Below are 15824 nucleotides of genomic sequence, written 5' to 3'. Positions count from 1 at the left end.
AAAAATGAACCAAATATAAATACTTTCTCAATTTTTAATTTAATAAAAATAGATACTATTTGATTGTTGAATTTACACCTTGGTACTTGTATAGTGACCAATACCTATAAAACAATCTTAAAACGATTGACTTTGTTTATTTTCATAAAAAAATATTCTTGCATTTTCAATTATTTAGTTTGAATAATATAAATTATCTTTATTTAAATATTATACTATAAGTGATGAAGAATAACATCAAAATGACCAGAAAATTGACACGCAAAAAATGTGCCACGATACAAAAGCCACGAACGTCACGAACTTTAAAAATAAAATGACCACCGTGTTCCATCGTTTAAATACATTTCACCAGGGATTAAGAGAGGCAACTACTTAAAGCAATGAAGTTGCATCTCTAAATTCCTTGAGACGGTGAAATATGATTCACAGGAAAATGGCGTTAAGGCTGATATTGTTATGCTAATGCTGTCGCAGCATGGATTCCGTGACTGATACATTTATGTAAAGTAAATGGAACTATGCTCGTTCACTGTTTTCTAACTGGTTTTTCTGGAACCTTCTAGATGATTCTATTGTCTGGAGTATCTGATAGTTGAGGTTGCGGACATTAATAATGTTTTAAAAGGAATGAAGTTTGAGCTTCATATTATTATAACGCTTTTTGAACTTTTTATCAAGGTTTGACCATCATAACGAAGATCTGGAAATTCTTATGTGGAATTCTATGAGCCCGGTTACGCCATCACATCCTACTGTGAAAGGATGAAGAATGTATGGATATTTTAAATATTATACAAATGTAGATACTTCAGCTGTTGTTTTTAGCAGATCATATTTTTTTAAGCTATTGCATAGCTTCTATCGCAGGCCCGGAGCGCGGGGACCGAATCGAGAAATTCCGTAACGAAAAAACCTCACGCTCCCCACTCCGACGGGCGGAGGTGTGGCTTGAAGGCATAGCATGCAATAGCTTTACCGCGGCAGTCCCCGAGTGACACACGTCGTTTTTTATTGTAATATTACATCAGGACATGAGGCTGATTTATTATGTTTCAAATAGCCTAAATTAAAGACATCAAATCAAGTTCTAGTGTTTGTTTCATTGCACGCTTAATCCCTTCATGCTCAGTAAATACACTAGGAAATACCTTGAACGGCTAATATAAAATAACGAAGGGCCAATTATAGCTGAACTATTGTTTTCGGCCCATTTGATTTTCCGGGTAATTTCGCCCAGGATAATTACAGAGAGCAATAAAATTTCTACGTAGTGATTTTACCTCGTCAGTCGACACATGCCTTGACCGTTACAATTGCTAACAATTGTTTGTATCATGAATTACTAGGTACACTAGATCAATCCTTAACGATACGCAAAACGCCTTATATCAAGTATATGTTTACATATTAGTACATAGTATAAAACAAAGTCGCTTTCTCTGTCCCTATGTTCTGTATGATAAAATCTTTAAAACTACGCAACGGATTTTGATGCGGTTTTTTATAGATAGAGTGATTCAAGAGGAAGGTTTTAGTATATAATTTACAAGGTTTTAGAGAAAGCGGGCGAAGCCGCGGGCGGAAAGCTACTAATTATATATACCAAGCAAACCGACAAAAGTAATTATTTATTTTTAGAAATATTAAACGTAGAGGCATCGTTTACTTTATTTTTTTTTTTGTATTACAAATAATACGCATTCTTTGTTTAATATTATAATAAAGTATTCTGAATTTCTTTGAAATAGGCTGAGTCAACACACCTAAATGTAAGTACATAAATCTTCTATATCAAGATAAAAACCTCCAATTGTTTAGTATTGATTGGTTTGAGGGATTCTTCTGGCCATTAGGCGCTAATCGCTAAGTATTTACTCACTTGAAAGATAATCGCAGTGTTCAATTTCAGGACTAGAAAAGACAATAGTCGGCGTAATGTTTTCGAAGTGTGTTATGTTTGACCAATTATTATGAAAAGGTGTTAATGTATTGTTTCACTGAAAGACTTTCTTGAAGAAACTAATAAAATTAGTATAGTGTAACTAATAAAATTAGTATAGTGGTATCTAAGTAAAGTCATTAGTTATAACTTAGAACGTTTAAAGGTAATGAACCTTTATAGAATAAACTGCTTACAAAATTAAAAAAATAAGGTTTTTTTTTTAAGATAAACCCATGACATTATTTATTGTCACCGACCCTTGCCGTCCACGTAGATAACGTTTAAAGAGTTTTAAAGAAATCTGTTTAATTTGGGTTAAAATTAAGTCTAAAGGAATTAGTTATATCTTTTTAAACTATTGCATAGCTTCTATCGCGGGCCTTGAGCGCGGGGACCGAATCGAGAAATTCCGTAACGAAAAAACCTCACGCTCCCCACTCCGACGGGCACGGAGGTTACCGCGGCAGTCCCCGAGTGCCACACGTCTTTTTTTATTTTATTTTTACATACATAGATTCCTTACAGCTATTTTATTACAATATTTATGATACACACCACATACAAACACACAGATGATAATATAAGCGTGTAATAACTCAGCCCCCGGAATCACAGACACAATAGAAAATCTACTGTGTCGTGGACCGATCGGGCCGCTGGGGACTCAATGGGTTAAAAAGCATACCACAGGCTCTACATTTTCCTTTTCTATATTATTTACTATGTTCAAAACAGCAATTTCATTTAACACCCAAGTTCGTCAACCTGAAGTCATAAAATCCACATTTTAGCAGATAATTTGACGGTCCAGTGCTGATGGAATTTTTCCTGCCAGTTGTTAAACTTTAATAGAATTAGCGGGAACGCATTCTAGCAACCTAAGATTAATAGTAACATGGCTGCCAGGACACGTGGTGTGTTTTAGTTTGTTGTTTGAAACCTAGTAATCAAATCGATTACTTCGTAAAAAGGCAATAAATCACTATAAAATTCAAAGTTATTATTATTAACTAGCTGTACTCCGCGGTTTTACCCGCAGTGCTCCTCTCTTGTTGGTCTTATCGAGATTATATTTAGCCTATAGCCTTCCTCGATAAATGAGCTATCCATAACTGAATGAATTTTTCAAATCGGACCAGTAGTTCTTGAGATTAGCGCGTTCAAACAAACAAACAAACTCTTCAGCTTTATAATACATAGTGTGAGTGAAAAAATACTGATGCTAAAGACTTAATCTAAGTAAGACTCGTATGAAAAAAGGAAAATTTTGTTCTTATTGGAATAAGCTGGTTAACAAAAATATTGATGTTAGCTTTAATATTATGACTGCATATAAAATACATAGATTTTTGGGTCGACTATGGAACATCTAGTTACAAAAAATATAACATTTTGTACTTCATTGAAATATATTTTGCGCTCTGATAAATTAGCTAAAACTCGATAGTAACCCTTTTTTTAAACAATTTTGTCCATACAAAATCATTCTATGAAAATATATAAAAGTACTGCCCTGTTGAATTTTATTGTAGAATTCCACGAATTTTTACCATCAATATTATTTTAAATTCCTTGTCCTTTTTCAACAAAAAATTTAATTAAAGTTTTCGAAATTTCCATTACGCTTTAACAATAGTTCTATTTTAATTATAACCTCCTCTAATATTAAAAAGCTCTTCTAACATTTGTTTTTAACCGATTTTCCAAATAAAAAACCTACAATTTTTTTTCTCAACAAACTTTCTCCTCGTCATTCTCTATGATTTAATCCTTAATCATAACTGGCAACATTTACTTTTTTTGTGAAGGACAACACCATGCAGGGTTTATAGCTTGCTCAGCACATACACTGTTATCGCGGTGCCGCACGCTCTCAGCTCTTATTTAGAAATAACATTTTTTCCACGTTCCTACTAAAGCTGGGCTTTATTTTTTTACGTTGTTATTATGCCCGACCTTGCGGGATAGAGTTTGAGCTTTACTACTGGTTTTTAAATGAATTATAAATAATTAGGTATGAACTATTGGTAAGGAAATTAGGGTTATTTAATAAGAATCTGTATCTATTTTTTCGATTTTGATGTTTATTTGAAAGCAACGTGTGTTAAAATTAAAATAAGTTAGGCAAAATAGTATGTTTGTACCTAATCTATAGTCTTTACTAATAATAAATCTAAAGTTTATATATTTATGATTATAAATTGATTTTTATTGCTTGGCTTTTCATTAAGCATTATTTTTGCTACCAACAAGAGACAAATAAACAATAAGTTTAAACCAATTAATATTTTTAATTAAAATCACAGCTTGAATACGGAAGTGTTCCAAAATGCCTTGTATCCACCAGTTTCATTAATCAAAACAAATTCATTTACAAGTTTCAGAAGTAACAAATACCTAAAATTAAACCGGACCATTGTCAGTGTTTGGTCTTTGCCCCGGACAAAGAAGCAGACGCGGTGAAATTAATTCCAAACAATTCAATTGAAAGATCCAAAATAAATGTAACCCTTTGGACAATATCCGAAATTAATTAAGCCACGTCTTCGGTGACGAATGTTTTTGGAGGGTGTTTGTCGACACTGTCGCGATAATCTGAAGAGGCGGTTGAGGAATTTTGTCACATTCTTTTAGCATAAAAAAAAATCTTTTAGCATTAAGTGTATACTTACCTACTGTTTTACAAAAACACTGCTGATGACCGGTAATTTTTGAAGTGAAAATTCTTTAGGCGCGTTGAGAGTAGAATTTCAAGGTCGCGTCATAGCAATACCGTCACGTCATGTAGTAAGATCTGAATTGGTATCTTTGAATTATACCAAATAGGTTTCACTTCTGACACGTGTGCTCGGCACACACGCTCTTTTTTATGAATATTACCTTTGCTAAATAGAGATAGGTGATTCAATTTACATTAGTTACCTACGTTTAATGTTTTGTATCAATAAAAAATAAATTGAGTCAGTATTTCCTATGTTTTTATTACATATCATTTTACTAGGCTGTCCTTTATTATCTGTTTTATATTAGTTTGTGAAGACAAAGCCACTCATTTTTATTTGAAACTAGCGGTCCGCCCCGGCTTCGCCCGTGGTACATATTCACGTTTTCTCTACATAAGAACCATCCTCGAACTTCAAGGAATATTATAAAAAAAGAATTAACGAAATCGGATATGCCGTTCTCAAGTTATGCGCTTACCAACACATTTTGGGATTCATTTTTATATTATACTAGTGGTCCGCCCCGGCTTCGCCCGTGGTACCTACCTACATGTTTAAACTATCCTATCTCTCAAGTTGGATCGAACTGCACATGGTGTGCGAATTTTATTATAATCGGTTGAGTGGTTTAGGAGTCCATTGAGGACAAACATTGTGACACGAGATTTATATATATTAAGATTTGAAATTATTTATTAACTTTATAATATAACATAGCTGCTATTTTTAATATCTGAAAAGCTTGCAAATGAAGTGATTGCATTGCATTTCCAATTATAATCGCAACGCAATCATTTTTATAATTCCGTTTATTACGCTGACGAGTCCATCCGATCCCGTTATCGAAAACATTTATCATATTACAATATCATTAAAACCTATAATAATTTGCAAATTTACGCGTTTTATTGTTTGCTTTTGTGTTGGTTTTATGAAATAATGCATGCAGTTCATTCATGAACTGATACTTTGTGTTAAACGCGTGCATTACAAAAAGATATATTTTTAGTATTTATTTTACATATATACTAGATTTATGCGTATTGTTATACAATTTAAAAAACCAGCACAATAACAATCGCAGAAACACAATATTGTAGTAGATTTTTGCGCCCCTCTGGGTTACTACTAAGTAAATAATTAAACAATTTCTTACAAATTAATGATTTTCTTTATCAATAAATAGGAACACGATATTTTATTAATTGTTTATTTTTTATTATAGACTAAGTTATACTACCTTGTATTACTGATACATATTTCTCTATCTAACTACATAGCTCTAAATCACAAGAATAAACAGCTTCGAATAGAGAGAAACAAAAATAAGCGTTTAGGGCCTTTTTACATTTCCACAAGAATAATCATCACAAAAATAAGAAACAGCAAGTGATTTAACTCGTAAAACCTGCTTAATGTTCACTACAATCAATGCGGCGCTAACAATTAGTAGGTTTTCAGACTGACGACATCCCTTGTCAGTGTGAAGTGATTTCGTTGGAGCGACTCGTTAATACTGTCGCACTGTCTGCTCCAGCCTTAGCCTATTATGATTACAGTTTACTAGCTGTACCGCGCGGATTCACTCGTTGACAAAATCAAGTATTTCTATAGGTAGGTCATTTATTGTTCTGATGCATAAGCTATATGATTATTTTTCGTCCAGTACTTTAATCAAAAAAGTTACAAACATACAGTACTGCATCCATGCAATTATAATATTAGTAGGATTTCGACTCCGTATTGCTATCTTTTCAAAACCATAAACATTTAAAGAAGACAATCTTTTTATATTATACAGAGAAAGGGAAAATATTCATCAACACCTAGAGATAATAGAATAAAGAGCATTCCAAAACTTCTATAGGCCCATTAAACAAAGAGTTTAAACATAATACTGCACTCATTTTCACACACGATCAACACTATTATCAATTATGTTTCCTCTGATAACACTTATAAACCACAAGCGAATTGAAAACCACAATCCCTTTAAGACACAAAGAAATCGCAGACGCAATGACACGCATCCCCTGTTGATTATAAGCGAGTGTTAACTCACAAAGATAAATCCATTTTCCTTGAACATTATGCAGCCACATCACTCACTGTCTGCCTCTAATTGACTTCATCGTATATCATGCGTGAGCTACTAATGTTTGCCAAACTATAATATCGTAATTATGTGTTTTGTGTCTGTTATATGCGTGCGGGAAACTGTATTTGGTAGCAAAAATACGGAACTATTTTTATATATGAGGTGACTGGAGAAATAGACAAATACAGCGCAAAAATGGTCCCACTTTTTATATCATATTATATAGTCATTGTTTTACTGTATTAAATGCAGTGCAAGAGCGGCCGTACACGGACTGCTCGAGCAGTTAACGGCTGAGCGACGTACACGGTCTGGCCGGCGAACGGCGTCTACTGCTCGAGGTGTCGCTACCAACCACTCGAGCAGTTGATCATTGATTTGACCCTTTGAATTTAGAAACGAATCGATTGTTTAGTTGATGTCTAATGTTATTTATATACGTCTAGTGGAGAGGAAGATTTTGAGCGAAACTATATTTATAATTTTCATGTATGTTTGTTCACAGGTATCGTGGGTGCTGGTCTACCGCCTAATGCTCAGCTGCACATTCCACCAGGTAAGCTATAACTATAAATAATTCATCATTAATCTAAAAGAATGTTCAGACGGATAACAAAAGACTGAGTATAGACTTTGTATGTATTTTTAAGCCCTGTTGTATTACAAGTGCACGTCTAAGTACAATGAACATTAAGATAGCTTACAAAATGAACTAAACCCGTTTAACTTTATTTCTAAAAAATATAAGTGCATACATACAGTATACAGTAACATGAACCTCTTAATCTCTCTCAATAAACATAAGTAAGAACTTATTAAGATAAAAATTTAAATAACGATTGAGCTATAAGAAAATAATAAGAAATACGAAAGAAAGTAACCTTGTTTAGTGTTAATCTTCTTAACAATCAATATACCACTAACTTTGACACCGGGAAATAGCCCTTTATTCCGTAGCGTTTACCAAAATTGCTTCCAACAATTAGCAACAACGAACTGCAAAGTTTTTCTCGGTTCGAACACTCGCTTCATTAACGTTTCATAATGAAATACAGGCGCAAAAACAATACAATTTCAACGAGCCCATGATATATTGCAACCATGAAAAACGAGATGTGAGCGAAATTAAGCCATTTTTATGAAATTTATGTGCTTCCTTCCGAAAATTTTAAAATACAATACAATGCAAATGCGTGTATTTAATTAGGCGGGCTCTAAACAATTTATGGCATCCAGAAAGTTCTTAAGCGCGACATTTTATGCCTTATGAAAGTATAATGAACGAATCTGGTTAAGCAGTTGGGTGGTAGCGAGCGTTCTGTATAATTTCATCCACATATTAATAAGTGGGGTTAATGTTTTATTTTCGGGTTGAACATGAGCGAAGATTTTAATTCGGTCAAGAGGATTGTGTTTTATAATTCGCTTTTTATCTACATAACAAAAGGCTTGTTTCACACTGGTCGATAATCTATACGGGTTAAGTGGTCTGAGACACTGTCAAGTTGTTGATGAGTGACCGTCTAGTGATATTTACGAACTCAGTGGCTTTTCATCAAATGTAATGAAAGAATAACACTGACATATTATGAGCAAAATAATCTAAATCTTTGTAATGTTTTCCTAAAGTATCGATTTATCACATACATTTTCTTTGAGAAACTTTTAATTCCTACGTAATAAATTTGCGACCGTTTATAAGATTAATCGTTTAATAAATTATTATTAAGGACACTGTCGTTTAAGACCGTTTAGGTCGGAGCAGGTTAATCCTAGATCATCCCAGCATTATCCACAAGATTAGCGAGTATGGCCTCTTCGCTAGTGACAAGAATAAAGACAACTTTTAAATTATTAATTTACTGAGCAGCGTTTGTGGAACAGTTAGTTAAGATCTTTAAGTGGATATAAGAATAGTTTTAATAGCAATTGTGCGTTGCATCGAGCGAAAGACATATATATTATATTAATGAAAAATTTATTCATAATTTTTAAAAAGTATTTCTTTATATGTTTATGCAAAAAAGTACAGAAAAACTTCGCCTGGTTTTTATTTTTCAACTAATTCAATATTAATATAATGTGCAGTATAATTATAATTATGTAGTTTAAATTGAATAAAATTACATTACCAAACATTAACAACCAACCAACATAATATTTAAAACATCTTGGAAGTAAAGTACGATTTATATAAAATGTTATGATTGTCACGATACAATAACACAATGCTGAGAAAGGTTATGGAATGGGATCGAAAGGAGGGATAAATGGAATTATGCAAGGCCTTCATTCTATGTTTTGATTTGATTTTTGTGACGCATATTTACAAGTCTACCATTTTATGATAAGAATCTGTTTAATATGTACTTGTAAAAGAAAGTGGATTTAATTACATCACTTAATATTATAACTTAAAGATTGAATAAATATTATATTTTAAATACCTAATTTAGATTTTGTTGGATTTATTCCTAGATTAGGCAATAGCTTAAAAATAAACAGACTACTCTGGTGAAGTCGGAGCGTATAGCCTGTTATAAATAGACAGTCCAATCAAATAAAGTTAAACTCATAAACCAACTTGTATGTTTTGAAAAAAGGGATTCTTTATACGAGTTATAAAAGTCTCGCGTATAATTAAAATATCTTTCACGTATCTATCTGTATCTTTTGAAGCAAACAATTTTAAAAATCCAACGGAAAGCTAACAGAAAAATAAGAACATGCAAATATCTATTGAATTGAAGTAATACGAAATGAAAATAGACTGAGAATGCATTTTATATAAGAATGGCTTTCATTTTATTTGGTTAATGTAGTTTGTGTGTTTGCTGATGTGAGGAATATTACGTAAGCATGGTAAGGACGAAGTAAATCTATTATGATATGCAGCTTTCTACGCGAAACGCGACTGCAGTTTTATGAACAATAAAATATTATATGTGTGACGAAAGTATTTTGGATTACATAACGGGTTACCTGATGTTGAAGGGTTCAACTTTGTTTTGTATTTGCACATAACAAATATTAGGTATTCATTAGTCATGGATGATGAAATTATTTTATACATTTGCACTTAAAAAATAATATTCATCAGTGAAGTCATGTAGGTGCATGTAGAGCCGTACTAAAAACTTTAATTACTCAAACTACAAAAAACAGTTTTTCGTGAAAACTTTTACCAGTACATATTTATGACTAATTAATTATTGTCATAAATAATTTTTTAATACAAACAAAGTATCTATTTTCAGTACAAATATTCCAACGCTATATTTAACCAACAGTTCCTCAGTACTGGCTCGACGTAGAAAGATCATATTTGCAATTTCAGTAATCTCCTTAAAATAAACCTGGCAATATAATTTCTTAGAAGCTGGGGATTAAGTGGCGACCTTGTGAGATAGGAACAGAGCCGGAAATTAAACGAGCCCTACGTAATAACCGTAATACATAAGACTCAGGGTGTGACTGCGAGTGAAGCGGAAGCGAATAGCGGGAAAGAAAACGCGAAGATAATCTCAAGATTGAGTAAGGACAAGGAGCAATTGTAATAGTACCTCTCTAACGAGTTAGTTTATAGTGTAACGGACAATTTAAAAATGTATGATAGTTAGGAAGTTATTGGTGTAGTTGTGATATCGATATTTATTACCAGAATAATAGTGTTCCATTGTTTTTATAAAGGATATATGAGAACGATATTAATCTAAAATTATTTAGTCATTTACAAAAGCTCTACTTAATTATTGAAGCGTTGGCATCATTTTAAAAATTGGAACGTCTAAATGTTTATTTATTATATTATAATCCACATTTCTCTTTGGTACAGCAATTACTAATTAATTCATTAATTTCTTTGCTTATTTCCACATCATAATTATAGGATACATAAGTCTTTTTTTACATATTAATTAAGCATACGTTTTCCGCTTATCGCTAATCGCTTCTCCTAAGACCACAGTGTTATAGGTAAGACGCTTATACACCTTGATAAATTACATGATTACTTGACGGTGCGTTGTTAGCTTCGCTAGTTTGGGTGCAAAAATTTGCGGTCAAGCTGTGAATATATACTCATAAATATGTATGTGTGCTAATTTTATAGCTCATCGTATACATATATAATTTAATGACTATTTTGGTTAGGGAGTTTTTGTTATTGAAGATGTTTTGTAAACATTCTAGAATAACAATGTATTCATATAATATGTGAATTGAACCATGTGGTACGATTGATAGAATTTAGTAAATATATTTGTTAAAGCTTGTTTTCCTGTTCTTTTATCACTAGCTGTTGCCCGCGGCTTTGCTTACGTGGATAACATACATTTTCATGGTATAAACTTTCATCCCCTATTTTATCCCGTTGGGGGAAGAATTGATCAAAATTCTTTCTTAACGGATGCCAACGCCTAAGATCTACCTGAATGCCAAATTTCAGCCCGATTCCGTTTGGGCTGTGCGTTGTTATATATATACGTATATATATATTTATATATACGAAAGCGAATATTATTTCTAATAGGTACTCCGAATTTATATACCTACGTTTAGTTCTCTAAATGAATAAACAAATCAACGATGATGTAAAGCACAATGCTTAGAGATTAGTGCACCGATAAACATTTAACGACTCAGTACGGTCCCGTAAATTTCCTCTTTCATTTTCGTAATGCGAGATGGTGATTCAACATAATAAGGGCCAACCGCTACAGGCAATAATTCTTCGCGGAAAAATAACAAATTATTCGTGGGGTAATTCAAAACAAAGAGTCGGCATAATACCGGTCGTTATGGAAAAAAGAAATGAGTTAACAGAAACGGGGCTAAGTCGAATGTAATGGTTCCCATTTTGCGGGACCGAAAGGTCTTATCAAGTATCGTTAAGTGATTCTTATAATCCGAAGTGTTGTCCTGAAAATATTTAATTGTGTTCTTTGATTCTTTTCTGTGTTAAGTGTGAATGGTACTCAGTGAAAATGTTGCTGTTATGCTAATATGAATTGCTTTTTTGTAGTTTTGGGAAAGTCTACAGCGAAGAAGAGGTCATTTTTGTAAAGGAAATAATTATTTTTGACAAGCCCGATACACTTTTAAATAATTGAAGGAAGTTAATGAAAATATACAAATTATGCAGTACTTGAAAACTTATTATGTTCATGACCGATTAAAATCTCTTCCAATAAATTTAATGGTATACTGTAGTTTAGGTGTATGTTGATGTATTAATTATTTAATAGTGATAGCCGATGTCATGCCGTCTTTATTACACAGTATTTCCATCTCTGTTCCGCATTATTACGTAGAGAAAATAATAGCTTTTATATCAGTACGAATCAAATGGTTTTATCTCAATACGTTATTGCTTTTAAGTAATTATTGTTTTTTTTTTTTTGGTATAGGTAGTGTTTTTTTAATTACTGTGTGACACCTGACACCAGACAAGTTGTCAAATACACCATTACACATAATTTATATAGATATTATCTTTCTGAATACATAAAAGTGTTTCATTTAAATCCATTATTAATTGGCACGGTGTTTCCCACTATAAAATAATACAATTTTAATTATCAGCTGTTAGCATATATTAAACTAGAATAAATAATTAATAACTGACCGGTTGGCTTGGTACTTTGGTAGTGACCCTACCTTCCAAGGGTCGTGGGTTCGATTCCCATCCGGGACAAACATTTGTGTGAGGAACATAGATGTTTGCTATGTGTCTGGGTGTTGATTATCTAAGTATTTATTTAAAATTATATATGTATGTTTATCAGCCATCTTTTCATGGGATTAGATCGTGCCGTGTGTGAAAATTGTCCTGAAATATTAAAAAAATGCCTGTAGCACAACACAAAATATACCATACAAGTTATAATCGTCGATACATTGAAAAAAACTACATTTTCACTCGCAGCGTATCGTGTTGATTCAAAAAATTACCGCAAACAATTCATTCGTATAACTTTCAAATATTAGCTTTTGTAGTGTGATCCGTTTTTGATATGTTTGTTGAAAAATACGTAAATTCGTTTCTAATTGCCGCGAGTGATGGACAAACAACGTGTGCAATATGTTAATTCTTTGTTCTAAGTGTATATTTGTATGTTTTATTTGTTTAGTCATGTTATACACCTGTTAGACAGACTTTATTTGTTCATGTTTCACTGGTTTTGAAAATAAGTTTTTGAAACTGTCAATAAAAATTTTAACAGTATGAAAATGTTTTTTGTATAATCGTGTTTTGTGTATAATGATTTGTATAATCATTATAAAAATGCTTTATTTGTGTTTGTGTTATTCGTGGTCCTGAAATATGTTTCATCGAAATTATGTTGGTATTTTCTCCAAAAAGCAATTCAATAAAATAAAAAACGAGCGTGTGTGCCGAGTACACGTATAAGAAGCGAAACTTCTTCCGCAAGATTCATAACCAAAATCATCACCTTTCTCCGTGACGTGATGGTATTGCTATGACGCGACCTTGTTTCTCTCAACGCGCCTAAAGTTTCACTTCAGTAATAATATCTATAAAATGTATTTAATATTTTCAAACATGCGAACTATTCAATAATTATTATATAACTGATAACATTCCATACATCATGAAATGATCGTATTGCGTGTGTTCAATATAACCATTATATTTCAACAAATTCCAATCTCCTTTGATACTATGATAAATGTATTGTTGTCTTTTCATATTATAATGTATCTATTATTTGTTTGAGAACTGGAAATCAATATATGTGGCGTGTTTTATAAATATAAATACATAGTTCAAGATTGTTTTCCGATACTTATACATAATATTAGGTGAATGTGCGTTGGTTGTATATTATACTAGATGCGCCCCGCGGTTACAACCGCGTGGCTCCGTTCCTGTTGGTCTTACCGTGATGATATTATAGCCTATCACCTTCCTCGATAAATGAACTATCACCGAAGAATTTTCAAACCGGACCAGTAGTTCCTGAGATTAGCGCGTTCAAACAAACAAACAAATGTACTCTTCAGCTGTATAATATTAGTTATAGATTACAAATAGACATTTAGTGGGTACATACTCGAAGATTGTGCATCGAAGATTTTTCTGGCGGCTTTGGAAATTTACAATTATTGGAAAGCGAGAGAAGCTGTAGGCAAATGCTTTATTTACAATAACAACCAATGTTTTATTCTTATACCTATATATAGCAGGAATAAACACACAGATATACTTTATTCTTGCTCTAAAATATGACTATTTTATAAACCGCCATCAATTATTCTCCTTTCTCTTATATTTAAATGTTAATTAGTTAAGTATAAAACATTTGAAACTACATTAAAACTGCATAAAGTTATGAAATTAATAGTTAAATTACAAACTCATTCTCAGTATTTTGTAATGGATGTGAACATGAACTTAACCACGAACTTAAATTTCTTAGAAAGTATTTAAAGTTTACACATTAAAAGTTGGATGCGATAGCGCTCAAGCCTTAAAGGTATCGTCATTTGATTACGAGCTTTCATTTCGGTACCTAATAATAACGTAATATTTATGGTAAAGTGTTTACAAGCTTCATGATTGGTTCATTACTATTGATTAGATATTATTATATTTGGTCCACAGAAACGCATTTTAACTAATTATTAATAACAATGATATGATTCGCACGTAGTAGTGCTACGTATGCTACAGAGTACAGTCTACACGAGCAAGATCTACGAAGTCTACGAGATCTACGAATCTTCGTAGGCCTCGTAGTCACAGTGTAGCACTATGCCGGGTAGCACTATGAGACTGTTAAATTATTTATTTTATTAGCGATTTTAGATACTGGAAGGAAGAGAAATTAATTAACCCTATTATATAGCAGTATAATATTAAATCAATAAATTGTATGTAAAACTTAACTATAAGACCTTGAAAACTATATTGAAGTATGAAGTAACAAATAACAATTAAGGAACAAACAGACTATGACCGATCGATCAATGTAATAATAATTCGATTGAAACAACTCCAATTAAATAACACAAACTGAGAAAAAAAAACATTAACACAAAGGATGATCTTTAATGATAATTGACAACCCCGGAAGTTCAAAAATGGTTCTTAATGTAGTAATTATTGAGTCGATTATCATGCAACATCAATCAACACGATAGTCCCAGAGGCAAGCCGATACTTTGACTGGTAATTGGTATAATTATAGTACAATTCACCCTCTGGTGAACAAAGGACAAGTTACTTTGGCTCTTGATAGAGCTGCTGGTTACGTAATTAATTTATATACTTATAGGTATAACCAAAGAATAAATATGACTCGACTATTTTACGGTAGATCTTGGATGCGTCTGACCAAAGACCGAAAAGAATGGAAAAATCATGAGGAGGCCTATACCCGACTATGGGTGAATTAAGGCTTGAAAGAAGAAGAAAAAAGAAGACTATTTTACGTTAAAAGTTGCAATATTGTTGCATCTAAAATTATAACATGTGACTTGTTTTAATATGGTGTAGAACATAGAGATCTAGAGAGATGCCAATCGCTTGCGCTGAGTACGAAACCAGTGTCTCATAACAAATTTACGCACACAACAGTAAACAAAATAAAAACAATACTTCGCGTTGTGTGCGTGTCATCACACAAAAATTTGAGAGCGACTATTCGTTCGCACACTAGATTGTAAGTAACGTACGTATACAGCACCACACAGCCGCAAGATATGCGTTTACGATAGGGATTGCTTGTCGATAAAATGAGAAACGTTAAAATTAAAACAATTTATAGGCAATACAGTAACTAGGTAGAAAATAGAAATGGACACCTTGATGGTAGCATTCATGGTGATGAAGTACATAAAGCATTGCCTATTGACTTATTGTTAAGTAAAATAAGTATGAAATAAGTGATTTTTTTAATCCATATATAATAATCACTATAAAATTATTGCTCGAGTACCTATCAAATAATAATAATACAATCAGATATTAAGCTAATAGAAATACATTATGATATAAAAATAAGGTAGTAAAATAATACATAATACGATAAAA

The 15824-nt window shown here is 32.3% G+C and overlaps 1 protein-coding gene across 1 annotated transcript in view; it reads left to right on the top strand.

The window, feature by feature from the left end:
- The window catches only part of LOC123699551 (hemicentin-2-like), a 191975-nt gene that overhangs the window by 63586 nt on the left and 112565 nt on the right, over positions 1 to 15824 (top strand). The window contains exon 3 of the mRNA XM_045646525.1: positions 7272 to 7322. Within this exon, the coding sequence (XP_045502481.1) occupies positions 7272 to 7322 (51 nt within the window). The remainder of the gene's footprint in view (positions 1 to 7271; positions 7323 to 15824) is intronic.

The sequence above is a fragment of the Colias croceus genome, chromosome 18, assembly GCF_905220415.1.
Source record: "Colias croceus chromosome 18, ilColCroc2.1".
Taxonomy (NCBI): domain Eukaryota; kingdom Metazoa; phylum Arthropoda; class Insecta; order Lepidoptera; family Pieridae; genus Colias; species Colias croceus.
Note: the sequence above shows the minus strand (reverse complement) of the source record. Positions and strands in the feature narration are given on the sequence as shown.